Consider the following 27,101-nt stretch of genomic DNA (forward strand, 5'->3'; position numbering starts at 1 on the left):
AATTTGAACACATTTTTCCAAGTTAAACAATTTTTTCAGTCAGGGAATCACTGACGCAGCCAAATGTAGGAGAAATGAAAGTCTAAAATTTTTGAATACAGGAGAGCTAAAAAAATTAAAAACTTACCTCAATAATTCTATTCTTTGGAGGTCTGCCTCTTTTCCGCCGGAAAAGTGCATCAAGAGAGTTAATGTTATAACCAGCTAATTCGTGATTTCGGAAATGTTCTATGCTGTCAGCAGGCAAAACAGCTTCATTGCAACCATCCTGGAGGACAAAGATGAGTTTATATGTAAAGAACTTTGTCAGGGTAGATTCAAGACTAATACATCTTGACCTCAAAATTATTGGCCACAAAGTCCTCTCCACGAAGAAGGAAATGAATGTAAATCTTCCATGATTTTTATAAATTAACTCATCACATCCAAACAAAAGCCAAAAATCATTCTCCAATGTATTTCTTCTGATAACATTTTTTGACGGTAAGAAAGTATAATTAAGAAGAATACAGATGACATAGGTACTTAATTTTGTAGAGGTATGAGAATTGACTATATACTGGAAAAAACTGAAGCTATAAGAGAGGGCTTTTATGAAGTAAGGTGCTTACCCAGGTGCAGTGAAAATGTTTTTCCTTCATGCAGTTGGAGTCATGACAATCCTCTTGATCGAAACTTTCATTAAACCTTTCTTGAGTATCATGAACTCTGGCGTGATTTTCAGCACCTTCTTTATTTCTGAAACACATAATCAATGAAAAATTAGTTAAAAAACCGTGCGAAATTAATTTATCTGCTCATTATTTTGCATAATATACAGACAAGATTTTACTTCTACTTCACAATAGGTACTGAATACGTATTTTGTTTAAACTGTGTGATAAAGTAACATCTTTGAGACTTGAAACAATTTACATAGGTACCTATCTGTACTGACTTTGCCTAATTTTTACAATGCACTACCAGCGGTTTGGTTCTGTATTGCTGCATAAAGCAGGAGAGGTAATGTAAAAAAAAACCTCTGCCTAAATCTTATTTTTGTTTTAAGAAGCAAGAAGTTAAACAATGGCACCTACCTAAATGGCATTTCGCATGACGGATCAGTGCAGTGAAAATGATCAAATTCGTGATACAAGCATTTGCTGCCGGAATCACACGTTTGAAAACTGTCGAAATGCCTCAAATATCGAGGCCACAGTTCTTGTTGGTCTTCGTTACTAAGATCTAAGGCGGCTCCATTGTCTCTGAAGAATCCTAAAAAAAGTCAAGCAGGAAATTAGATTGCAAGCGGACGGATTCACGGGGGATGAATTATAGTAACACTTATTGTCGCCCTTCCAACGTAGGGGCATAAACCTATTTAAAAGGGAACCCCACAGAGCATGGTGTTGTATGCAAAATAAGGCTCATCCTAAAATACAAGTATGCTTTTATGCCAGGGTCGGAGATATACATATATCTAAGTTGGAACAAAAATTAATCTGTAAAGAAAAGTAATCTTCAAACTTGAAGACTACCTAAAAATTTAGAACGTGTATTTGCTTTCAAATCTCTGATCCATGATCAATGTCAGCTCACAATTTTTCACCTCTGTTCATTTGGTTTGTTTTGTGTCCACCTTGGTTTCTACCAGTCACCTTTGCACTCATCAATTAAATTAATGGTGAAAAACAGAGTGATTTCATGGTCATAGCATCATCTTTCATTAATAAATTTACATCTGACACAAAATCTTCCCTATTATAGGGGGAAAAAAAAACCATGAGCTGTATCTATTTATAGAATGGGCATCTAACATCAATTCTGGTTTTTATATCATATTCATGTTCTTAAAATCCTTCTTTACTCTCTAAGCTGTAGCTAATGAATACATCAGGTAGGAAAAAAAATAGAAAAATTCACTAACCTGAACTGTACTTTTGCTGATGAGCGGAGGTTGCAGGAGATACGCTCTGTTTTAGACACATCGTTAAAGACGGTGGGGACATTCTACCACCGTCACTTGAGCTATTACTTAAACTACAGTCAGCAGTAGGACCACCTAATGCACCTAAAGAATGTCCTGCGTGGAAAAATTGTAATGCACTACTTGGTGATAAATCAGAACTTTGGCTAATCTGAAAAATAAAATCATGATATTTCGATTAGTTTATTAACTTGCATTTAATTTACTTTACTTTTACGATACGAACAGCAAGAAGTTTTTCTCTTAAATTTATTAAGACTCCAGATCAAAAGGAGGTTTTGAAGTTTATTAATAGGATTAAAATAAAAAATTAACAAACTTACAAACAAGAGAGAAAGTTATTCAAAAGGCAAGTGGTACCTACACGTACTCTCAATTCATGACGACACCTGATAAAACAAAAGTTTCTCTAAGACGAAGTGATCGTCTAGTCCCTTGAACTTCCTATGTTCCGTTGAGTACCGCTCGTTACAAAAAAAAAATCTCTAACACAAAAATCATTCAGTGCGTTGCAGTTTTGTCATGTAGAGAGAGTACTATAATACCAGAGTATATTTGATGTTCTTACAAAATTTTGACCATTGGAGTTATTGGAGATATTACGAGTAGGTAGCAATGCACAACATTGTAGATTTATTTAGTAGATACTAATCATACATCCAATTATCTTACATTTAAGTTTTTTTTCTAAAAAGAAAAACACAGAGAGAAATTTGTTTTTTACTTACTTGTTCATTATTTGCTATATTAATTACAGCTTGCTGCGCTAATTTAAATTTGCGATATGCTATCTCACTATCCTTGCGCTCGTGCTTGCGTTTGTGACTTAGTAGCTGACCGCTTGAGTGTAAGACATAGGAGCAGCCATCTCTTACGCAGTGAATGTGATTGATAACTTGTGAGAATTTACAGTTCGAAAAACCACAAGGATCCGGTTTGAGGAATTTCTTGAATCCATCTTTAGCTAGTTGTTCATCTTTGATGTGATATGTTTTGTGTTTTTCTGGAAAAAATAAACAGTGAGCTAAGTTATAAACTTGTGTGAATAAAATTGCAGGATTGAAAGAATTTAACTAAAACTGAATGAAAAACGGGGAAAAGAACCATAAGATATTCCTGAAAAGGGTACGAAAATTCCTCCTCTGTGAATTTTGATAGAATTAGTGTTATTTTGTACAATTTGTCCACTATTTTAAAAAAACAAAGTCCCTACCGTCATCAAAAAAAATATATGTATATAAAGACTTTGCTAGAATGAACCTTAATTTGAAAAGTACATACCCATATCAGCCTTGTTCTTAAAGGTGTACTGACAATGATCCCTTCGACAATGGAAGTGGGTTGTTTTCTGACCAAAAAATGCACAATATGATGTTCGGCATTCTTCTGTTGCTCGCAAACGCTGGAAGCCTTCCTGAATAATTGCTGAATCTTTCCGATGATAATTTGCATGCATTTGAACGTCAGAAGTGCTAATGTATACTTTATCACAATTTCCCTGAAACAGAATAAAATGAAGCAATAAAAAATTTGTCATAAAAAAGAAAAATGAAAAATATAAAAGACACGGACAGTTCTAATTTTATCTACTGTGTGTGTAATAACGTAGATAACAAAAGTTTACGAAATGTTATTTTTTTTCTTCAATTTTTTTTAGCACCAAAAAAGCATATTGAATTCATAAAAACAAGTAGCATTTGCGTTTTACCCGGTTTCACAACTGAGGTAGGTATTAAGAATACAAGAGAAAAAAAATATAAATAAATAAATAGATGAATCAAGAAATAAAATTCAAAAATACCCTCTTTGCCAAGATAGGTACCGATAAAAACGAAAAATCTAATTTACTAATGTTTTTCTTTACCTGAATACAATGATAATGCGTTTGTTTGCGATTATGAGTGCATCCTGGATATCTGTTAGAGCAATCATCGCTTGGAGAGTATCTCATGAATCCGTGCTGCAGAGACTCGTCTCTCTTCTTATGCCATTTGAAATGCCTGATCATTTCTTCTTTTTTCACGAAAACACGAGAATTACAATCCAAGCAGTGGAAGTGTTCCCTGGAACAGAATCAAAACGTCAAATCACGAGTCATTCATCAACGAAACATCCAATAAAAGCAAATATAGTGGTGAGGAGCAAAGAGAAAAAAAAAATTCAATCGATGACTAAGCAAAAGGTATCTCAAATGAGGTGATTTCCGTAAAATTAATATTAAAATTAAATTAAATTATGAGATCTCATTATTTAAAAATTGGGGATATTTATTACAGAGAGTAAAGACGTGATTTAATTACCAAAAAATATAAAAAAAGGCTCAAAATCGGATTTGTCTCGCACGAGCGGGTGCGAGTGACATTCGGCGTTGGGTAGTTGCGCTCAGCTTGTGGCTTCCCCGCATATTTGAAAAGCCCGCGCGCGCGCTTTCTTGTGGCGCGCAACTCACGTTAGTTCAAGATGAAGCCGCTAGAGAGGGATAGTTGCATGAATTTCTGCAAGGATCGATTCTACGATTGTTTAACATATCTGACATCGCTAGCTATGCAAACTCGCTTTTTGATGCTTTAATAATTGGATTTTAGTGGTTCCACAGAATATATTTAAGGACGAGTGAAATCATTTTTTTTTTGTTTTTTTGTTAGAAAACGCAATTTTTTTCAAAAACTGCACTGATCCCATTTGCCTTCCAAGCCCCTCAGTTATTCCTTGTTTTTACTTGTCCTTCACGGAAACGGATCAACAGCGGAAGTATCAGTACCTATTTAGTAACCGATTTTTAAGACTGTCGATTGGTTACATCGATATTGATTGTGAAATTTGAAAACACACGCATGCCTCAGTTCGGAATGATGCAAATTTTCCGAGGGGTTTTTTTTTTTTTTTTTTTTTTTCAATTTTTTTGATAAATGACCGACCATTGAACATCGGACTGATTCTCATGTAATTTTTTTCTGATCTTTCAAGAATATTCACTGAAAATAAGTACTTTTTGGAAAAAAGAAATTAAGATGGGTAATTTTGAGACACAAAAATCGAGGTGCTCAATTTCAGTTTCAACGAACAACGATCGTATCGGAGCGATTTTCCTGCCGCGTCTGTCGCGTTCATGCACGTCGATTTAGGGAGCAGAGAAAATGTTGGCAAAAGGCCTTTAAAACCCATTTCAGTCTCACGGCTGTGCTACTTTTATTTCACTGCTTCGATTTTTATCGGAATTCATTTGGCACCTACACTGTTCTTAGTCATTGGATTTTCAGCGATGTTCTCAACAAACAACCCCCCTCCCCTCTTCCCGCGGCCAGACATTCGCTAGCAGGCTTTTAACAATCCTCCATTCTCTTGAGTTATGTGCATCGCCAACCTACCCCAATGCGGCTGAAATACTGATAAAACAGTGCAAATAGAGAATGCAGATCAGCGTCTAAATTTCCGAGGAGGGAGGGGGTTGGGTTTGGGGGCGGGGGGTTGATGAAGCGCGAAACCACGTATCTCAATTACAGTGTTTCAAAATCTCTGCTCCTACTTCATTTTTTCAAAGAGAAACAAACGGATTACATTTTGCGATAAGGAACCAATATTTCTGGCTCTTCCATAAAGGCACCTTTCTGCATAGGGAAACCAATGGTATATATGTTGTTTCTAAAATGAGCCAGAAATAGTGGTTCCTCATTGCAAAATGTGGTCCAAGTCATCTAAATAGCTTGAAATTTCTACGGAACATTCTACGAATAGAGAGGAAAAATCCAGGAAATTGTCAAGAAATTAAGTTTGATAGATTTCGAGTGAAAAAATAAAGCAAAACAGGAAGTCTACAGCGTTGCAAGCGGAAATACCTATGTGGTTTCGTACTTTGGCCATCGATACACTACCGTGCTAAGGAAAAACAACGTATGAACGTTCGGGTGTCGCTAAATTTCTCCCCATAAGAGATTACTGGGTGAAAAAAAATTGTGAATATTCCTCCTTAAATTTTTTTTTACATTCTGGCTCAAATTGCGAGTAAATTCCCTGAAAAATTGAAGGGAATACAATCCTAAGTTTCCCTGAAGATTCGCGTTTTACAGAAGGAAATTAGGTGACGCCCGAAGGTAAATACGACGTTTTTTTTATTGCGGTAGTACAGGGCCGTTTTTTTAGGAGATAAATCCAGCATTTGGGATTTGATCGTCATCATTACCAACATGAAAAAACCGAAACCGAATATTAAATTAAGCCGTGACGCTGCCGCAGAGCATTCCGCCTCATTGTAACGGATGTTGGCAATACGTCAAAAACTAAAACGAAATCCAGTCGCAAAAATTCGACGAGAGACAGACGAGACACGTCGCACATGGATCGAATCAATTAGAGAATTTGGACTTGATATCTTGGACGAAAACTGCAAATTTTGGTGTTTATTTCGTCACATTTTACAATTCAAGGGGTGCTTCATGTAGAAAATTTCGCGAGGAAACCAACAGAGCAACGTTTAGAGCCTCAAAGTTTTGTATAAACGGATGGAGTTATAAGTGTTTAAAGTTTCCAAATTTCGTCCGACTTCTCTAATTGACTTGATCCAGTGTTCGTCGACAGCCGGAGAAAGAATTTAGAAATTGGTGTCAAGCGGGAGCCAAAGGATCAGTGGCGTGGCGTGAATGATCGATTATCGATATTTCCCTATTTGAAGCTATGGTAAATAATCGATTAATAAGGTGTTCGTTGCGAACACCCTGAATTTCGATTCTTCCCCTTAGGTTTAAATGGCAGATAATCGATACATCGCAAAGCACGCTACGCCGCTGCAAAGGATGCGAATGAAAACAAGGCGAACGAACGGTGATTTCGCGAAGGGATAACTCGTTTTGGAGGGAATAATTACCGATAATTGAGATCTTTGCAGTGAGGAGCTCCGCATTCCATGGAACTGCCGAAACGCCTCACGTAACGAGAGTAGTCAACCGGCATGGCACTCCGACCCTCCCGGTTCAAGTGGTGCTGAGGACTGTTGCTCTGCCGCAGCTGCTGCTGCTGCTGACTACTGCACGGACCTGGAAAAATACCAAAAATACGCTGAAATTAGTCGGAATAGAAAAAACGAACACCGTTTTTACCATAGCTTCAAACGGGAAAATATCGATAATCGATCATTAACGTTTCGCCATCGGAACGTAACTTCATTCCAATGTTACAAAACTGACTCCGGCCAATTTTTCTTCCTTTCCTCCACGAAAAAGTACCTGTGTCATTTTTGTCACAATTTTTCTTTTATTTTTGTAAGAGATCTAAAGAATAACCAGTGAAATTTTCAGTTAGAAATGCCCACTAGATTCTCCTGGTGAAAGTGCTACGTGCGAGCGGAAATTTGGCAACATTGAAATGCAGTTAAGTTCATTTGTGGAGGGGGGGGGGGGGGCTACAAACTGAGTGATTGATAAAAAAACGACTCCAAAACGAGTGTAAATGTATTGATATGGATACCTCGGGCCTCGGCGCGGGAGGTATGAGCGCTTTCGCGCTTCGGAAGAGTATCCTACTGACTAACCGTGCGTTCAAGTCTCCAGAGGCGGAAGATGAGGAAGCGACTGGAGCCGGGGCCGGAAGGGTAAAACGCTAGTTAACTGATAAAAAAGAGTGTTTCCCCCTGTAATTTCACGTCTCGCCACCCGACCGGTTGAGCTTGGCGATAAAGGGCGGGGCCTCAGCGACCTCCCCTCCGAAACAGTGGCGAGATTTGAGGCAAAAAACAGGAAATAGGAGGGATTTTGTCAACTCTCTTTTCGGCGATTCCCGATTACGCTCGCGCCGGGTCGCCGCGCTCTGCCCTCCAGATTCCTGAATTTTTCGACCGCTGCACACTGGAGCGAGTGAATAGGAGAATTCGGACGAAATTTGGAAACTTTAAAAGCTAGTATCTTCGAACATATGAAATAAAAAAGTTTGAAAGTGGCTCCATCGGTTTTTTCGTGAAATTTCCTGTCAGAGACATCCTTGGAAATTGAGTTTGTGACGGAATAAATGTAAAAATTTGAAAGTTTAGCCCAAAATTTCATGTCCGACCTCTTCTAATAGTTCGTTCCACTGTGCGTTGTGGAGCGAGAGGAATTTTAATCGCGAGCTCTCGCAAAAAACTTTCGTTGAGATTCGGCTGCGTTGCTGGAATTCTCAGGCGTAAAAAAGTAACTACAATGTTGAACAATTCAACTCGTATTTCGTATCTTTACTCGGAATATTTACACAGGAAGTTTTGCTGATTTTTCAGAGGATTGCTGGCAAAATTCAGCAGAACTCTGGACAGGAGTTGAACGATAATTTTGATGTGTTAAAAAGAAGTTTGGCAGCCTTGGAATTGAGTTGCGTTCTTTCTTCTGAAGAACGAAAAATTGCGCGTGAGTCTCTTGTCGTAAAATGGGGCGTCATTGATGAGCCGCACGCGAAAATGAGGATGGCATCTATTTTATGTGCACTGCCCGGTTTGTAAAAATTAAATTTTTGATGAAGGTTACTTTTCCGCGAGACAGAAAATTTAATTCGACTTATAAATTAAACGACGAGATGAAATTGGTTTAAGGCTTTGACAAACATGGGTCGCGCAAAACAGCAATCCGACTATCCGGCTATCCGCGGCTCGATTTTCTGCGACGAAAAAGCCTACACGAACAGGAGGCTAAGAAATTTTAACGCATTGACAGAGGAAAGTTGGGGGAACGGGGAGGCTCATAGCTGAAGATGTACCTCCATCCACCCAACCATTCAAGTAAAGGTGGGAGGTATACACTGTCGTGCTAAGGAAAAACGCCCTATGAACATCCGAGAGTCGCCAAATTTCCCCTCTTGAAATATTAATTTTTGAGAAAATTAATCGATATTTCTAGTTGAGATTTTCTGATACTTCAGATTACATTGCTAAGAAAATTCTCTACACTGTTAAAAATCGTTGATTCCGTCCGACGGAAAATCCGGAGTGAGAATGAACACGGGAGTGCGGTTCAGCGCGTAGGTGCTGAGACGGGCTGCATGTGTAGTCAAAGCACTCCGCACCGGAGCTGCAGTACGGCCCGGAGTCACGCGCACCTTCTCTCCCTCGCACTAGCGCTATATACTGTCTCTTCTCCCCTTTAAGCCTACCACCCTCAGAATGAAAATGAAAAATTTAAAGAGAAAAAAATAGAAAAAATAATAGAATAGTGGAAATAATAGAATAGTCGAAATTATGGTATAACAGAGACAATAGAAAAGAAATAAAATAAAGTAAATCAAATATATGATAAAATGAAGTCAAATACTAAATTGAAGTAAATAATTAGAGGGAGCAAGGAGATGAAGAAAAAAATAAAATAAGGGAAACAACTAAATGATGTTAAAGAATAGAATGAATTTTAAGAGTAAAGAGAAGTCCAAAAATTATGATGAAGTATTAAAAGAAATCACAGTAAATATAAAACAAAGTAAAGGAATGAGAAGTAAATAATTAAAGAAAAAAAAATGAAGTGCTTGAAAAAATAAAATAGAGTGAAGAAAAAATAGAGACAACAAGGAAATAAAACAAAGTAAAACGATAAAATATAGTTGAAAAATATAGTAAAGTAAACTAAATACACGGACAAATCCAGGTAGATTGAAAATATCTTAGCAGCCCGTTCAAATCGACGTTAAATACCGTTTTTGCGTCACTTGCATGCATCGTTTGCTATAGCTCAATCGGTAGGGTCGTCGGTTAGTGTTAGGTAGGTCCCGGGTTCAATTCCCAAGGTAGGTAGAAAATTTCTAATCTTCAAAATCGATTAAATCACGTACCAACGGTTTCATTATATTTATTTTTCATGGTTTCAAAAATTATTTCCACAATTCACCCCTTTCCACCATCCCCTAGCTGCGAACCCCTAAATTTGCGGCTCCCGCGAATCCGTCCGGCGTCGGAGTGATTTCTATGCGTACGGCACCCAAAATCCGTCCAGCCGATTCTCCGTCGGAGTGATTCCTCGGTCCGGCGAAGTGAGGGCCCGTTCTTACTCGCGCTTGTGCTGAGTCTCACTCCGTTTTTTTTAACAGTGTAGGGAAAAAAGACGGCAAATTTTTGCAAGTTTTATTGGGATCATGGGCGTAGCTAGAGGGGTCCTGCCCCCCCTCAGAAATCTCGTGCCCCCCCCCCCCCCCCAGAAAAACGGGATCCTCCATTCCTCACCCCCCCCCCGCTCTCTTTACCACGAGAGGTGGTCCCATGCCCCCCCCCCCCCCCCCCCCCCCCCCCCCGAGAAATTTCCTAGCTACGCCCCTGTTGGAAATTCGAATTTTACCAAGAGAAATTTGGCAACACACGAGGGTTTATACGACGTTTTTCCTTAGCACGGCAGTATACAGTTACCACCCGATTCCATTAGCGAGGAATCGTGAGAAAACAAGGAGAAGACGAGGAAAAAGAAGGGAAAAAGAGAGGAGGAACACTGCTCGCGGTCTGGCTTTGGACGTCAAATTTGACTGTTGTTTTACAAAAATCAAAGCCTTCGGATTCCATTTTTAATAAGGGTGACGAAGCAGTTTCCTTGGATATGCATTCATTGCGTCATTGCCGGCTCGAACCGCGCCTCTCTCGAAAATATCCCCGACTCACGAGAGTCACTCAGCAGGTGTCCCTGGCCACACTTAAATCTCATCGACTCACCTCGTTGCTATGCTTACAGAACAGCATAACTGCGCTTGGAAAAGAGCTCTGTCGTTAATATGAATCGCAGAACTTTGAAAGTCACGCTGGAGATGAAGTTACGCTCTTAGTTCAACTTCCTTTCGCAACGGACACGTACCGATCCGAGTCGATACCCATACTGTCATACTAAGGGTAAACGCATCATGAACCTTCAGACGTTGCCATATTTCTTTCAATAAAATATGAATTAACTGGAAAAACCCGTGAGTATTTTTCTTCATATTTTTCAGACAATTTCATTTGCAATTTAATCTAAAATATCTGAAGATTTTGAGAAAAGATATGCAAAACTTTCCCTAAAAATTCATGTTTTATGCAGGGAAATTTGGCAACGTTCGACTGTTTATACTGTGTTCTTTCTTAGCTCGGCAACATACCCAGTACCAATACTGTCGCGCTATAGAAAAACGCAGTATGAACACCTGACGTTGCCGAATTTCTTCTGATAGAAGTTTTATTTTAGAGAAATGTTGGAAATATTTTTCATCGAAATATTTAGAAATTTTAGACTAAGCTGTGTGCAAAATTCTGTTCAAAAAATCGAAGAAAAATTTCGCACTTAACAGTAAGGAATTCGCTTTTTGTCAGCGATTTGGCAACGTCTGAAAGTTCATTTGATGTTTTTCCTCGGCAGTGTGGAGTAGTTAAGTTACTACTCGAATCCCACTTAGATGAAATGACACGATGACAGTAACCTCGAATATGAATATGGTGTTCTTTGAGGCGGGCAAATAATTTCACACGATCTTGCTCACACGATGATACGGACATTCTAACCCTGACATTGATATCCCTCCTGACATTTGCATACGTCAATAACTTTAGAATTCTCTGAAAAGTGTATCTTCGAGTGGGGTTTCTTTAAAGTAAGCTCTTGGACTCATTAAATTTTCATTAGGTACATCGTTGGTGCATCTGCGAAACTACCTGCCTCACCTCTGTGATTTTTTGGTAGGTAGGAGGTAAAAATCTCTGTATGATATTTTATTTTCAAATTTCTTCAGCATTTCAAAAGAATACCCCGATTCAGTACTGTCGCAAGGCGGCCCTTGAAGGGAACAAAGCGCCTGCATATAATTACCGAGCAGAGGCGAGGCGTGAATGATCGACCATCGATATTTCCCCATTTCAAGTTACGATAAAATATCGATCATTAAGTTTTTCGTTGCGAACACAGTTTTACCTAATCAATCTTTTTTTTATAGGTTTTAATGGTAGATCAATCGAATAATCTCGAAGCACGAAACGCCACTATAACCGAGGTACCTTTTAAATTAAAATATAAGCTCAAAGTTCCCTCCGATAAAGCTTTTTTTTTTTGGACTTCGATAGAATGTGTCTAGTCACTAGGAACTCTCTTCAGAAAAAGTCTTCTCGTTCAACAAGTCATTCAGTTACATGGATTTTTTCAGTTCGTTCATTCACTGGTTCAAATCACGATGTGAGGATTGAGCAAATAGGACAACACTGTTTCATGTTTATTGAGAAGCTTGACTTCCAGTCTACGGTCAAATCTTCGAGACGAGGCCGTTAAACGGACGGGAACACAAATTCAAAAACCCCGAAAGAATGTCAAAAAACACGAGGATGACGAATGAGATAACGCCGGAAAGATAGGACGAGAGCAGACGGATAATACCTAGGAGCCGCACTGTGGATCGAGTCAGTAGGAGAGGTCGGACAAAATTTGGAAACTTTAAAAGCTTGTAATTCTGTTTCTACAAAACTTCGAAGCTCTAAAAGTGGCTCGCTTGGTTTTCTAGTGAAATTTCCTCCTGGAAGCACCCATTGAAATTTAAAATGTGACGAAATAAACATCAAAATTTGCAGTTTTAGTCCAAAATTTGATGTTCGACCTCTTTGATTGATTCGATCCACTGTGCGGGGCACCGAAAAGAAGGAATCGGGATTCGAATTCGAAAAAGCCTCTCGGAAATGGAATTCTCACCTCCGTGACCCCGGTGAGAGCCAAAACCGGGATAATGCAGTGCAGGATGACACGCATAAACGACCATCATCCCAAAGTACACACAACATGACCTTTTTAACGTATTTCTCCTTTTCACCCTCGGAGACGGGACCGCAATGTGAGATTACATAATACCCTTTTTTTGTACAAATAAGGAGGATAAACAGAAAGTAAACCCTTTAACTTTTTCACGGAAGAAACCCAAAAACGGGTGGTTTGAAACGGCAAACCCACGTTGGTAGTGATGGTAAATAAAAAAAAAAATGAGAGGGAAAAATCTATTTATGGATGAGGATCGCGTTCGAAACGGTCCAAAATCTAATTTTTCCCCGCGATACATATTCTGCATCCGAACGTTGCCCAATTTATTTCAGAAATTATTTATTTTTGAAGAATGTTAATAGTATTTTTTCGACATTTTCGGACTTTTTAGATCAAATTTTGATCAAAATCTTCTGAAAAATCGAAAGAGAGTTATTCGCAAATTTTCCTGAAAATTCATGATTTGTCGATGGGAATTTTGCAACGCTGACCCATGCGGCGTTCTCAAAAGCGGATCCAGCAAATTGGCAACATTGTTTTTTCTCCATTTAAATCAATGTTAAATAATCGATTCTTTTCGGAGCACCTGGCCCCACCAAGAATCGATACATTCCCACAGGTTCAAATGGAGAAAAAACAATGTTGCCAATTTGCTGGCGTTCTTCCTTGGCGTATTTTCCTTTCCTCCTTCTCGAAAGGGAGAGGAAATAAAATAATAATCAAGCTTAAGCCTTTCCTATGTTAAGTATGTAGCACTGATTAAACACATTTATGCGCTCGAAGGGAAAATCAGACAGGGCCCTCTCCACGCGGAAGCAGGGGTCAGGACCTTTTCAAAGAGAAGCGAAGCCCTCATTCTCTTATTTCAATGAAATAATACGGTGGAGGTTTTTTGTTCGCCGGTGTAACCCTTTCTCTGTCTTCCTCCGGTCCGTTTTCTCTGTCCTTCGTTTTCTCTATCCTTCGTTTTGGGGCAAAAAACCGATTCCCTCCGCGCGGAGCCGAGCGGAACTCGCGGCCTAAAAAATAAAGCTCCGGGGTTTTATAATCTTTATTATTAATCAAATCGCGGGGAGAGGGGATACTGGTCGGACAATTATGTACACCTGGACAAATATCATTTCGATCGAGGAAAGAGTTATTCTTTTTCTCTGTGTTTTCCTGGGGCCCCTCGCTCGCTTGTCTCTTCTCGTGTCGTCGACTATTTTAAGCCGATTGCAAAAACGGAAGTGGGCCTCCGTGTGTACAGATAAGAGTGGCGTTTTTGAATCCGGTGGCGCCAGGGTGCGCTGTCGTTGCCGCGGGATGCTTTTGTTCCCGGTTTTTTCACCCTCTCCCCCATGGCCTATGGTGGCATCCTCCCCCACAAAATTGACACCCGCACTACGGCCATCCAGTCCCCGTACGCTGAACTCGTTCATCTCTTTAAATCCGCACTCGCTGGACTCATATGCATATCCATTGTGAAACTGGAAAACCATTATCTCAGCCTGCCACGATGCAAATTCTCCATTGTATTTTTTTAAAATTTCCGTGTTGTTACTTCGAGTTACTTTTTTTTTGCTGAATCAACCAAACGAACCTGGCTGATCGACCACAGTTTCCCGGACAAAGGAACGTATGTCTATTCCAAGGTTGCAAAATTGACTGAAAATTCTAAAAAAATGTCCCTGTGCAATTTTAGTCCAAGACTGATCAAATTTTTGGCACGAGATAAGAGGAAAAATTAGTGAAGTTTTCATAAAAGATGCCCAAGGTGCTCCTGGTAAAAATACAATTTGCAAGAGGAAGTTTGGCAACCTTGAAATGCAGTTACGTCCTTTCATGAAGGAAACGACGATATTGCCAATTGCGATTGCGGTTGTAAACCAATGATTTGGTGAATGTAACCCAAAGGAAAACCAATAAAAAATATTCACCACAAGTTTAGATTAGTTTATGTTCTGCTGTCCATATTAACACAAAGTGTTGGTTACTTCTTGCTGAGGCCTTGAGACCCCCCAGTGGCAGCGCCGAAAGTTCCGTGTGTTTCCTCGGAAAGCGATGATTAGTCGCCACGCGGATAGGAGTGCGCGAAGTGGGCCAAGACGGCACATCATGACGAGTACGAATTTCTCATTATCAGTTCCTTGAGGTTGGTTGGAACGTGAATAAAATACCAAGGAGGACTGACCAAATCCGTGGCGCCCGCCAAGAGCCCCATCCGGACCCCCGGCCAAGAGCCACTCGAATCGAACTTGCGCCTCCGATAGAATTCTACGAAAAAAGTTGGGCTTAATGGACGTCCGTTTTGGGAGAGGAAATACCAAAAATGGTCACTCTCCCGGCCAAATCTGCCGTGCTTGCGCAAAACACCGCACAATTCTTATTTTTACAATCAAAATATCTTTTCTCGACTTTGACTTTTTAACAGGAAAGAATGTGCGCTTATTCGAGCCCTTAACAACTCCTAAATTGTTTTTTTTTTAGACGACAACTTCTGCTGAACTGAGTGTGATGTTGTTAAAACACCGCACAATTCTTATTTTCACATTCAAAATAGGTATCTTTTCTTAACTTAGAATTTTTAACAGGAAATTAAAGAATGTGCGCTTATTCAAGCCCTTAACAACTCCTGAATTGTTTTTTTCTAGACGACAACTTCTGCTGAACTCAATGTGATGTTGTTAAAACACCGCACAATTCTTATTTCTACAATCAAAATATCTTTCCTCGACTTTGATTTTTTAACAGGAAAGAAATAATGTGCGCTTATTCAAGCCCTTAACAACTCCTTAATTTTTTTTTTTTTTTTTTTTTTTTTTTCTTTCTTCTAGACGACAATTTCTGCTGAACCCAGTAAAATGTTTTTAACTCAGTTGCAGGAATGAAGAGGCCTCTAAATAAAGGTTTTCTCCTCTATCTTACCTCGGTTTATGTGACTTGCTACCTCAATTCAATCCATCTGCTCAGCGTAGACGCACCGTTTTAGGATTAAGTTGGCTCAGACAAATTACTCTGTCTAATCATGCACACAGAGTCATCGTGCTTACATAATTTACTCATCAAGACACGGGGATACGGGGAAATTTATTTATTGCTCTTTCATTCCTCCAACGAAAAGAAACCCGTCGACAGGGACATATGTAGCACTCACGCATTTTTATCCAAGAGCTAAACAGTTCTTGGCGGTTAGACGATCGGAGGGGGGCGAATCGTAGTGAAGAATCCTCTATCTTCGGGGATGTGGGTGGCCCCACGTACAAGTTGCGTAGGAGTATAATTCTCCAGCAAAAAGAAAAAGAACTAGATTCGGGAGGAAGAAAGGAATACGTATTTTAGGTCGAAAATTATGTCAAGTCACAGTCTCCCAGCCGGGGACGAGGTCTCGAGTGATGTGAATTATTGTAGCGCTGGAGTGCTTCTCTGATCCTTTGTGCTGCGTACAATCGAACCGGTTGTCGTTGGAAAGGCCCGACGTGCCGAAAACTCATGGGCTCTGGAACCCGTTGTAGAGAAGCGGAACCAAGGCTCAACAATTTAATGCCGTTTAGGGGGATTTTTAAGAGTAAACGCTTCAATTATTATTTTTTAGGTGAGCGGGAGTGCTGGTGCCTGGGATATCCTCGGTTCGAACCTTATGTTAATACGATTCCAGTTAACATCGATATAATCGTCGTTCATCAATCTATCAGCCGTGTCGGAGCGTTGGGTCCTGGCAGCAGATATGTAATTTTGTGCCCCAAATGTTGCGTTGGTGACAGCGTTTGACGTCGAGCGTTGACGTCCTGTTTGTAGCCGAGGTAACGTCCGGTTGTCCGTTCGCTCGCACGAAATGTGGAGGTGGTTGGATGCAGATTCGAGCACTATCCGCGAATGCCTAGTCTGATTACTATGTCTAACATTATGAAAAAACCTCGAGTGGGTTTGCTGCGCGTGAGAGATACATCCAACTGAGAGCAAGTGAAATATGGATAAAATCGCACAAAAATCGCGTAAGGTTTTAAGGCGGAGTAGGAAAGTTAGATAGGGCGAAACGCGTGAAACAACTATTTTGACTTCCAAGTAGGTAAAATTGCATATCCACGAAATGAAGGAGGACGTGATCTCTTTTTGGATGATTCGGAGACTTCAACGCAGAATAGAACAGTCGGATAGGGCGAAACGCGTATTAAAATTGAATCAGTGAGATCGAAAACACACCAACTTGGTAACTCGAGAATGCTCAATTTTCATTAAAGACGGTCAATCATTATAAAGGTCATTTTGAAGAAGCGCACATTCTTTCCGGTTTAAATTCAAAGTCGAGAGAAGATATTTTGAATGTAAAAATAAGCATTTAAGTTAGTTTTAAAAACGATAAGTCCCATGGAGTAAAATTTGAAATCTCTGTTTCTCGATTCTTTTTTATGTAAAATGGCTCCTTTCTACTAGCCGCGATCCAAATTAGCGGTCAATACGTTTTGATATTTAAAATACACATTTCGGAGGTTGTATTTTTTTAAGAGAGGAAGTTAATTACCAGTGAAGCTAAAAATTACCTACAACTTACTTTTTTTAAAATGCAACTTGGCTAAGATTTTCGGCACTGACATCCAACAACTCGTGCAGTGACATTTATAGAAGCGAAAAAGAAACCATTTTTTTGTAGATTGATCATAAGTCGAACCGTTTCAAAGAAAAACTTAAAAAAACACTGTATATGCAGGACTCATTATTAGGGTACATATCAACATTTGAGGTTCATTTAAAAAAAAAATGATAGAAACTTGATCCGCTATTTTCTGACTGCGTGAGAAAGTCTCGATGGTGTCTTCGGCATCCGAGATGAGTTCCAAGCGGTAATCCTGCATTTAAACCTTGAAAAAGGGGTAAAACGAGGTAAAGAGATAAAAAACCCGCGAGGAGATCAATGCGAGTTGAATCGGAGACAAAATAAACCTCGGAAAGGATTCCACCTTGCAAAGGTCGCAGAAATCCGATACCCCTTTCGCGGGATTCCCATTTTAATGGAAAAGCCGGGAGGAAGTTGACGAAAAAACCGGGCAGTTCCCACGTATTTACCTCTTTGATGCCGCCGGAGCTAACGGGCCTTTAGCTCGCGGGCACGGACAAAAAACACAGAAAAAAAATGCAGAGAAACAAAAGGCACTTGGCTTAACTCCCAGGCCGGCGACCCTTCCGAGGGTATAAAGGGTAAAAAAGGGTAAATATCGGAGATCCGGTTACCGCGCAGCGCGAACGCGGAAAGTTTTCCTCCAAAAAGGTTGAGACGCGCGTCTCAAACGCGATATTTCCGACGAAAAAAACGCGAAGGAAGAAGAAGAGCCCGCGGCCTCGAAGGATACAATAGATAAACAAAGAAATTAAAGGGAAGAAAAGGAGGTGTAGACTGTTAGCATTATTTCCTCATTCCTAATATGTGTAATAATTGTGTAAAATACGGGAGTTTCTAACGCGAGGGGAGGTGGCGCGGCGTCGGTCCGTATCCGCGGATCTGGAGGACCCGAAGAGGGTCTTCAACCCCTTTGATCTTTTGATGCCTGGTGGATCCTTTTCGTGAGGTTGCGGGGTTGCGACTGCCCCGGCGAGATGCTCAGCACGACGCCCGGGTCATGAGTCGAGGGGCCGAAGCCGGAGGGTAACCTGATACCTTAAGGTTGATTGATTCCGTAAATCCTCGGCTGGATCTGTTAAACACTCCTTCCCGTGATATATGTGTCAATGGGCTTGGCCTTAGCCCCCGGCGCGGACACTAAATCCTTTCTTTCTCCGTGCGTCTCCCATTCTCTTTTTCCACATTATTTCGCGTATTTTGTTTCAATTTTTTTCACCCTTTGGGCGATATCTCCCCGACTCACCTGCCATGGGAATCCTCGCCCGTTTGAATGCGGAGGTTTCACTTGTGCAAATATGTCTATCGTATTACCCACTCTATTTTCGGTCGCCGCATAAAGGCCCGCGACGTGATTCTTCCCGATTTTGTCTCCGAATCCTGGATTTTTTTCGACCGTTTTTTTAATAAATCCTTCGTTTCTCTCAGCCTCGTTTCGTATTGCAGCTTAGCCCTTCGTCTCCTCCTAGCTTTTGACTCGGCTTCCTTCGGCTGTTGGCTTGATTTGAGAGAGGATGGTGACGACTTGATTCCAGTCTCACGGTTGGAACTTCTAACGGATAAGTCGTAATTTTGGGATAAAAAAACAAGTTGCGAAATTTGTTTTCAAATTTCAGGAATGAGCTGAAATTCAATCGACATTTGAAAGAGTGGAAATAGGAAGGGCCTGATTACACTTGGACTTATTTCTGCTAAAAGGAACTATACATGCGTTCATAGGGTTTGGATCTAACATAGCTCGTTTCAGCATGCATACGTCTATTTGTTTTGAAGGTTTTCTAAATACAACCGGCTTTTTAAACATCAGGTTCAGTACACACACTGGAAAAAAACACATTGGATCTAGAGTCCAGACTCTTGAAAACATTGACAAGAAAAAGGACTCTTGATTCAATTAGATTTAAGCTTAAATCAAAAGGAAATCCGCTCAAAATAAGAGGCTTGGTTCTTGATTTAAGATTGAATCTGATTGAATCAAGAGTATTTTTTCTTCTCGGTGTTTTTAAGAGTCTGAACTCTAGATCCAATGTGTTTTTTCCAAGGCAACTAAAAAACTCGCCCTTAAGCGTAGTAGTACGTCTCAGTCAAAACCAAGTGTGTCATTTCGCCTTCAATTTCGATGATACTTCAAGCACATCCGTAAAGCACGAATAGTGGTATTAAAGAGCCGTGCGAGTTCTAGAGTCTTTCTCCGTTGTCGTCTCTTGATTTTTCACATCTCAACGGTATTTTTTACTCCGGTGTCTTGGTACTATAGTGTCGTGAAATTGAAGCTGCTGAGATAAAGTTTGCCCAAATGCCGGGGATAGTCGTCTCGTTTTGAAAGAAAAAAGTCATCCTTTAGTGCAGCACGAAGCCGGAGTCGGTACCGAGTGTCATTTCGCCTTCAATTTTGATGATACTTCAAGCACATCCGTAATGCGCGAATAGTGGTATATAAGAGCCGTGTGAGTTCGAGAGCCTTGATTTGTTGCCATCTCTTGATTTTTCACATTTCAGCGGTATTTTTCATGTAAGGGTCTTGGAATTCATTAATTCTGATGTAAATAAATGCCAGACGGTAATTTTTACTTCTACATAAGATTTAGAATATTCCAATGTAATAAGCTTGTCGAGAGCATTATTTTGATAGGCAAAAATTTTTTCAACTGAGAAAATTAATTTGAAATTAAGAAACTTGTTATTGTATTAGCCATCAAGAGGATTTACACTGAAGAATAACATTCCTTGCATCATTCTGCTTGATACAAGCTATCAGTATCTTTTCTCTTCGATCTTTTCTTATACACTGAAAAAAAAAAAAAAAAAAAAAAAAAAAAGAACATTGGATCTAGAGTCCAGACTCTTAAAAGCATCGACAAGAAAAAATACTCTTGATTCAATCAGATTTTTGCTTAAATCAAGAACCAAGCCTCTTAATTTGAGCGGATTTCCTTTTGATCTAAGCAAACATCTGATTGAATCAAGGGTATTTTTTCTTGTCAATGTTTCAAGAGTCAGGACTCTAGATCCAATGTTTTTTTTCTTTTTTTTTTTCCAGTGTATTTTTCCTATTGATTCAATGAAACAGACTTGGCGGCACAAGGAAATTTCACGGGAAATTTCAGAAGTCAATAATATTTCCGATCTCAATGATTTCGATGAAAGTATGAAAAAGTTCTGACATTCTCCCAGAAGGAGCAGTACTTTCTGTTAGCTCCTCAGGTTACTCCGAGCGCAAGGATACAGCCTCTCCGAGACGACCATCATTAATCACGAAAGACAGTGATTACTTTTTCAAGCACACACGGAATCAGACGAGTGTTCTTTTTCTCCTCGGATTTTTTTGCCTTTTTTCCAAAACAGGCGATGGAGCGGGTTAGAGGGCCCTCGAGGCCAGGGCCGGGCCCTCTCCCGTCGCTGCTCCGACCTAAAAGCGTACCTCATTTTCCACGTGAGCCCTGTTCTCCGTATAACCCAACTGGGTCCGGGGCTCATGCGTGAGTGGAGATACGCGGTTACGCCCAAGGAGCGTACGGGAGCTCTCCCGCGGCGTTCTAATCGCGCGTAATAGACGGAGAATCTGACAACTTTTATTGTTCCATCACATTCTCGCCTGGCGGGCACAAAGAGCGCTTTTTTACCTCCTCCGTTCCTTATTTTTGTTTCGTGGATTAAATAATTTTCCCATTGTCATTCGCGAGCATCTCCAAGAAGTTGATGAATAGTTTTCGTGGATCCAATCAAAACATCGGGAAGCATAAAAGAAGACATTAGCAACTGGCAAGACTGACGAAAGTGCTCGGGAGGTCAAAAGCCACCGAGAATTCAGGACACCGAGGTAGGATTTCACAACGATTCGTCAGCTCAATCGCCATGTCCTGATCGGGTTTTTTCTTTTTACTCTAACTCGGAAAATAAACGGGCTATTTCGAGTGTTTCCAGCGGGTTGGTTATTGAAATTGATAGACAATGAAGACATAGGAACCATGGAGCGATCCTATTGGTTGAAACGGGTGGTTGTTATAGACTGAGGGGGAAAATGATGGACTAACTATAGGGTCTGCTTATCGAAATTCACAGAAAAAGCGATAGACAATTATTAAGCCATAGGGAACATGGAGCGGTTCGATTGGGTGAAACGGGTTGTTATTCTAGACTAACTGGGAAAATGATGGACTAGCTACAGGTTCTCTCTGGTTCTCGAGAGTTCTAATTGACAAATCGAAAATTTAGCTTGTATAGAACTTGAAGTTCTGCTTGACGAACCAAAAGTCCTGATTGGTGAACCAAAAGTTCTGATTGATGGATCTCAAGTCCGCATTGACAGACCTGATGTTCGGCTTGGCGAACCGAAATTTAGGTTTGACAAACTGATCAATTTGAGCAATATTGAAAACCTTCACAATCGGGTCCATTCTATACTAACTAAATGTACGCACTCTCCTAGAGTACGACACAAGATCAGCTTTCTTTAGTTTACCATTGAAAGGATTTAAGATGGCAGATCTTCTGTCTCATTCTAGAAATGTGAAAACTTATTACTTATTTGGCATAGACCCTCAAGACCGAATATACTCTGCTTTTTTTCAATTTTTTCGAAGTTATTGCATCTTACAATTTCGCATATTCTCACCTCTATGTTAGATAATTTTTCCGCCTTCTTCGTATATTTCTTCGGCCAAGCACCCGATTTCGATCGACCAATACAGTTCAAGCGATAATCAAACAATAATCCCGATCTAGGAGGAGGTTCCGAAGCATATAATTGCTTCCACAGACCATGACAAGTGGCGCCGCCGCCGGTAGACGCGGCGGAAAACCACGCTGCGATGCATTCGCGTCCACCAATCAAAAACCGCGTAAATCCAACGCAAACCACACGCAGATCAGCGGATTCGGTTCACGGTTGCAAGCCGCCGGTGAAGTGCGGTACCCGACCGACTGGACGGGGCATGAAGGATGCATGATGGTGCTCGGCGCTACCCCGGCTTGATTCATGTAAAAATGGATGCACAAATTGTTTTACATCCTCCGAGCTCGGAGCTCACCTACTGCTAGGAATCAGGAGCCGCCCACACCGCCCGACCAATTGAAAATAAATCCACCGACGGCTACCTGTGCATCGCTGCCACGTCATCCTCATTAACCTCTCTGAACGGGTTTCTACCTCTGTGAAATCTGTCTGGAAATTATGCATTTTAGAGACCCCACACGGAGAAAAATCTATGGCTTATAAACCAATTAGTGGTTCATATGGAACACCACTAACAGTGGTGAATTCAACATATACACTGAAAAAAAAAAAAAACTCCGGCCGTGGGAGCCGCAATTACGGGCTGTATAGACATACCGTCCGTTCCGGGCTCAAAGGCCGAAAATTCCGGCCTCTGGAGGCGTAGCTTCGATTGCTCCGGGTTCAGAGGCCGGAGCTACGGCTCCAGCAGCTAGAATTTTCTGCCTTTGAGCCCGGAACGGACAGGATGTCTATATATAGCCCGTAATTGCGGCTCCCACGGCCGGAGTTTTTTTTTCAGTGCAATAGTTAGTTAGTTACTTTAATTTACGATGGTCAGCAACCAGGTTATATGTACGTCGGGGACCAGAAAACCTTAAATTTTTAAATTTAATTTCTTCTTTTTTGTAAAAAAAAAAGCAACATTAACTCACCAATCACAGACTCACGGGAGTAATGACAAGTAAACTTACCTGAAACAAACAAAGGATCAAAATTAGTGCGATAAAAAAAAGGGGAAGAAGAAGAAGAGAAGAAACAGATTCGTTGAAATTAATAAAAATATTAAAAAATATTCATTACCCAAGCATAACATTGCTGATGACGAAACGTAACCCTGATACTTATAAGCCTCAGAGCATAAAGTTGTGCGGACAACAGCGCTTCAAGCGTGGCATAACTCCTGTCTATATACTGTGCTGAGGAACAACGCCGTAAGAACAATTACATTTTTCAAAATCTCCTGATGAAATATACATTTCAGAGAATAGTTATGAATATTTTCCATTGTAATTTTTAGATACGTTAGGATAAATTGCGAGTTAAATTAATTTGAAAATTCAACTGGGAAAAATTCACAGGTTTCTTAAAAAATCGTAGATCATTGAAGGAAATTTGACAATAATTGAACGCTCATCAATTAAATTTTTCCAAATCTCCTGATGAAATATGTATTTCAGAGTATAAAGTTACGAATATTTTCCATTGTAATTTTTAGATACGCTAGGATAAATTGCGAGTCAAATTAATTTAAAAATTCAAATGGGAAAAATTCACAGGTTTCTTAAAAAATCGTGTATCATTGGAGGAAATTTGACAATAATCGAACGCTCATACGGCGTTCTTCCTGCGCACAGCAATTTTGCCAGGAGAACGGCGGAATGTGATGCGATTTGATTAATCGAAGCGAAGCCCAAGTTTCCGCTCTCTCCCTTTCCCTCCTTTGGAACCTCCATCAAACCCTTAAGCTCTCGTCTTGGGATCGCGAAACCGGGAGGGAGCGAAGAGAGAGAGAAAGCAAACACAAAACCATTAATAACATTCCTGCGGACTGTAAAGATTGTAAAGTGAGTGAAGAAAATGATAATTAAAATTTATGAATATAAGCTCGTCGCTGAATCGGAATGGATAGAGCACTGCCTGGGTCTAGTTCCTGTTTTAGTTTATCACCGTACGCATGGCTATGAGCCGCGCCGCCTTTTAACGCCTTGCCGGCACGCAACCCACAATACTCGCGGCTCCGGCAAAATCCTCGGCGAAAGGAATTGGCAAAGGCGGTGAATACTGCCGTGCTAAGGAAAAACGCCGTGTGAGCAACCGAATGTTGCCAAATTTCCTCGTAGAAAAGATTTATTTTGGAAGAGAGTCATGCATATTTTTCCTTTAAATTTTCAGATATTTTAAATCAAATTAAGTACAAAATTCACTGAAAAATCGGTCTTAAAATGTAAACAATTTTTTTTCAAAAATTTGCTATTTGTCTGAGGAAAATTGGCATCGCCTGAAGGTTCATATGGCGTTCTTCCTCAGCACGGCAGAGTAGAACCACTGAACACGGAATGGGGGCGGAGAGTTAATCTGCAATTATTAAAGAATGAATAAATGGAATCATTCGTGTTCCACCGAAATTTTTAAAAACATCATGAGATTTTTGTCGTATTGGGTCGAAAAAGCGAATTTTGTGACAATGGGAAACCATTTTTAGTGTCTTAAAGGATGACTTTCAACGGTTCGGTTAATTTTTGTGCGTGTAGATGGCGTGAAGTTGCATCATAATCCAAAAAATACGAACCTCATTTGAACATTAATTAGTTACTAAGTACGTTACTTACATAAGTACTGAAGTAAATAAGTTAGTTGATCGACTAAGTAGAATTTTTCGGTACTTTTCCTTGAAACTGCGATCCTGTAACTCCAAACTTTTAACCATCACAGCGCCAATTTGGTTTGTTCAGGGGCATTTTTTCTACAAAATATTCGTGAAACAACACTTTCTACGCTGGTGTCAATCGCTTAGCTTTGAGTTTTTCGGGACAGAGGTCCCTTTCACCGTGATCGGTACCACATGTACGTAAAATGTCCCATCAGTCCACTTGAATTGTTAAAATAAAAAAAAAAGAAGATTAAAGTGGCGCGATGTCGATGATCATAAGTAATTTCAGCCTCCCAGAAATTCTCCTCAAACCTACACTTCAAAAAATTGAGCAGATATTTAAAGTATTTTATGAATCTAATATCAATACAAATATTGGATCAACTGCCTCGAGGTAAGTTTTCTAGTTTCGAGTTTCATCGGGCTCGATCCCGGTACGAGGTATTTCAGACCAGCAGTCAAATCATCAACTGAGTATGCAAATGAGTTAATGAGTCGATTAAGGGGGTGTACGGAGGAAGCGCAAACAGTTGACATTTGAAAAATGTTAATACAATTGAACGCGTGGAGGGGGGGGGGGGGGGGGGGGGCTTTGATTAGAGGCCCGCGGGCACTTTGATTCCGTGCGGCGCGGCTCGGAGTCCCGGGAAGAGGGCAGAGAACTCTGGAAACCGGGATAGGGGGACACAGATTAAGCCCGGTTTAAACGAAAAGCTTGTCCCGCGCTCGGGGTCACGGAGGTTAGCGGGGCTTCCGCTGTCCCTGCGAGGGCTCCGCCAGGAGTGCAGGAGCCCGAAATTAAGTGCGGCCACGTGTATGAGGCCCTTTGTCCACTCTGCGTTTTCAATATTCCTTCCTCCTGGCCGGAGCCCGTTCCCCATTCAAATGGAAATTTGCATGGGGCTTTCTTAATCCGCCCTGATTGTCGACTCGCGGACACCTCAGCTCCGGTGGCGTGGCGTGTTTTGCGATATATCGATTGTTATGCCATTTCACCCTATGGTAAAGAATCGATTATTAGGGTGTTCGCTGCGAACACCCTGTTTATCGATCCTTTTCCATAGGTTTAAATGGTAGATCAATCGATGTATCGCAATTCACGCCACGCCACTGCTTAGCTCGTGCGCCCGCGAGCAGAGTTCCTGTAAAATGGATCAATTACTCGTGTCACGGGATCCCGGCGCGATGACAGGATCTTGTAAAATGGTTGGAAGTAATGAACTCCGTCAAAACGCCGAATTTTTTATTTGCTGATCGCGCCAGCCGTGCGAGGAGTAACTATTCGTGCATTGCGGTGGTTATTTTTGCCTAGTTTGTGAGTTTAAGGCGCCTCAAAACGAAAAATTTGTTAGGTTTGACTCAGCTCGTGAACCCGCTCTGGGAATTCGAATAAAATGGATCAATTACTCATGTCATAGGATCGTAGCGCAATGATAGGATCTTTTGAATGGTTGATATGAAGTAATTAACTTTGTCAGAACACCGAGTTTCTGCATTCGATGTTAGGGCTAGCCATGCGAGGGCCTAATTTGTGAGTTGAAGGCACCTTCAAGTGCCAAGTTTCTGTACTGTTGGGTCAGCTTATCAAGAGGCAACTATTCGGGCGTTGTAGTGGGTACTTTTGCCTAACTTAAGGGTTGAAGGCGCCTTGAAGGACCAAATTTCTACACAGTTGGGTCAGCCTATAAAGAAGAAACTATTCGGGCGTTGCGGTGGGTATTTTTGCCTAATCTGTGAGTTGAAGGCGTCTCGAACCGTAAAATTCCAGCACTCATGATATTTTAGTCGATCGAGAAGCAATTATTCGCGCATTGAGAAGAGTAGCTTTACAAAGTCTATGAGCTGAAGGCACCTTCGTGTTATTTCTTTCGATTTAAGTGGTTCTTTATTGAGATAACACGCCAAACATCCATGACGAAACTATGCTACCGCGCATTTTAGTTTAAGTCCGCTTATTTCCACTCATATTATAAATACTTACGGGATAACTGATTATCGGTATTGCACCAAAATTTGGGGTAGTATATTTGTATTGTTTTTTGGAACCGAAAATTTTGTTCCACTCAGCCGAACTCGATTCAGTTCAAGGTATGCAGGGCGGTCAGGTCATATCGATGTCAGAGCCGAAGCCTAAAAATTGAAATAAAGGCATAAAGGAAACGGCTATTAAGTATGATGGCGGGGGCCTTAAATTGACGTGCGAAGAGGGAGAGAGAGGGAAGATGTGAGCTCGGCTGAACTTTCAGCCCGAGAGGGATGGGGGGGGGGGGGGGGAGCGTGCGCGAGAGAGCGGGAGAGCTCTCGTCAATCAGAGCTGGAGACGGCCGTGCAAGACCGACCACATCCATTTGTACTAATCTAAATTTATTAGAGGACATTTATGCAATAAAACCAATTGTTGCTCGGCCGAAGCCTAACAAGCTTGGAGATTTTTTTTTTCTCCCTTCCAGTAAATACTGTTAGCAGTTACTTGAAAAACT

General features: G+C 40.7%; 1 protein-coding gene across 3 annotated transcripts in view; it reads right to left on the minus strand.

The window, feature by feature from the left end:
- The window catches only part of LOC109029673 (zinc finger protein castor homolog 1), a 226,252-nt gene that overhangs the window by 12,120 nt on the left and 187,031 nt on the right, over positions 1 to 27,101 (minus strand). For all 3 annotated transcript variants that reach the window (XM_019040250.2, XM_072302431.1, XM_019040251.2), the window contains exons 5-12: positions 6,828 to 6,996; positions 3,831 to 4,029; positions 3,248 to 3,464; positions 2,695 to 2,969; positions 1,907 to 2,117; positions 1,077 to 1,254; positions 612 to 738; positions 128 to 268 (exon numbers count right to left, since the gene is read on the minus strand). In XM_019040250.2, the coding sequence (XP_018895795.2) occupies positions 128 to 268; positions 612 to 738; positions 1,077 to 1,254; positions 1,907 to 2,117; positions 2,695 to 2,969; positions 3,248 to 3,464; positions 3,831 to 4,029; positions 6,828 to 6,996 (1,517 nt within the window). The remainder of the gene's footprint in view (positions 1 to 127; positions 269 to 611; positions 739 to 1,076; positions 1,255 to 1,906; positions 2,118 to 2,694; positions 2,970 to 3,247; positions 3,465 to 3,830; positions 4,030 to 6,827; positions 6,997 to 27,101) is intronic.

Source organism: Bemisia tabaci, chromosome 7, assembly GCF_918797505.1.
Source record: "Bemisia tabaci chromosome 7, PGI_BMITA_v3".
Classification (NCBI taxonomy): Eukaryota; Metazoa; Arthropoda; class Insecta; order Hemiptera; family Aleyrodidae; genus Bemisia; species Bemisia tabaci.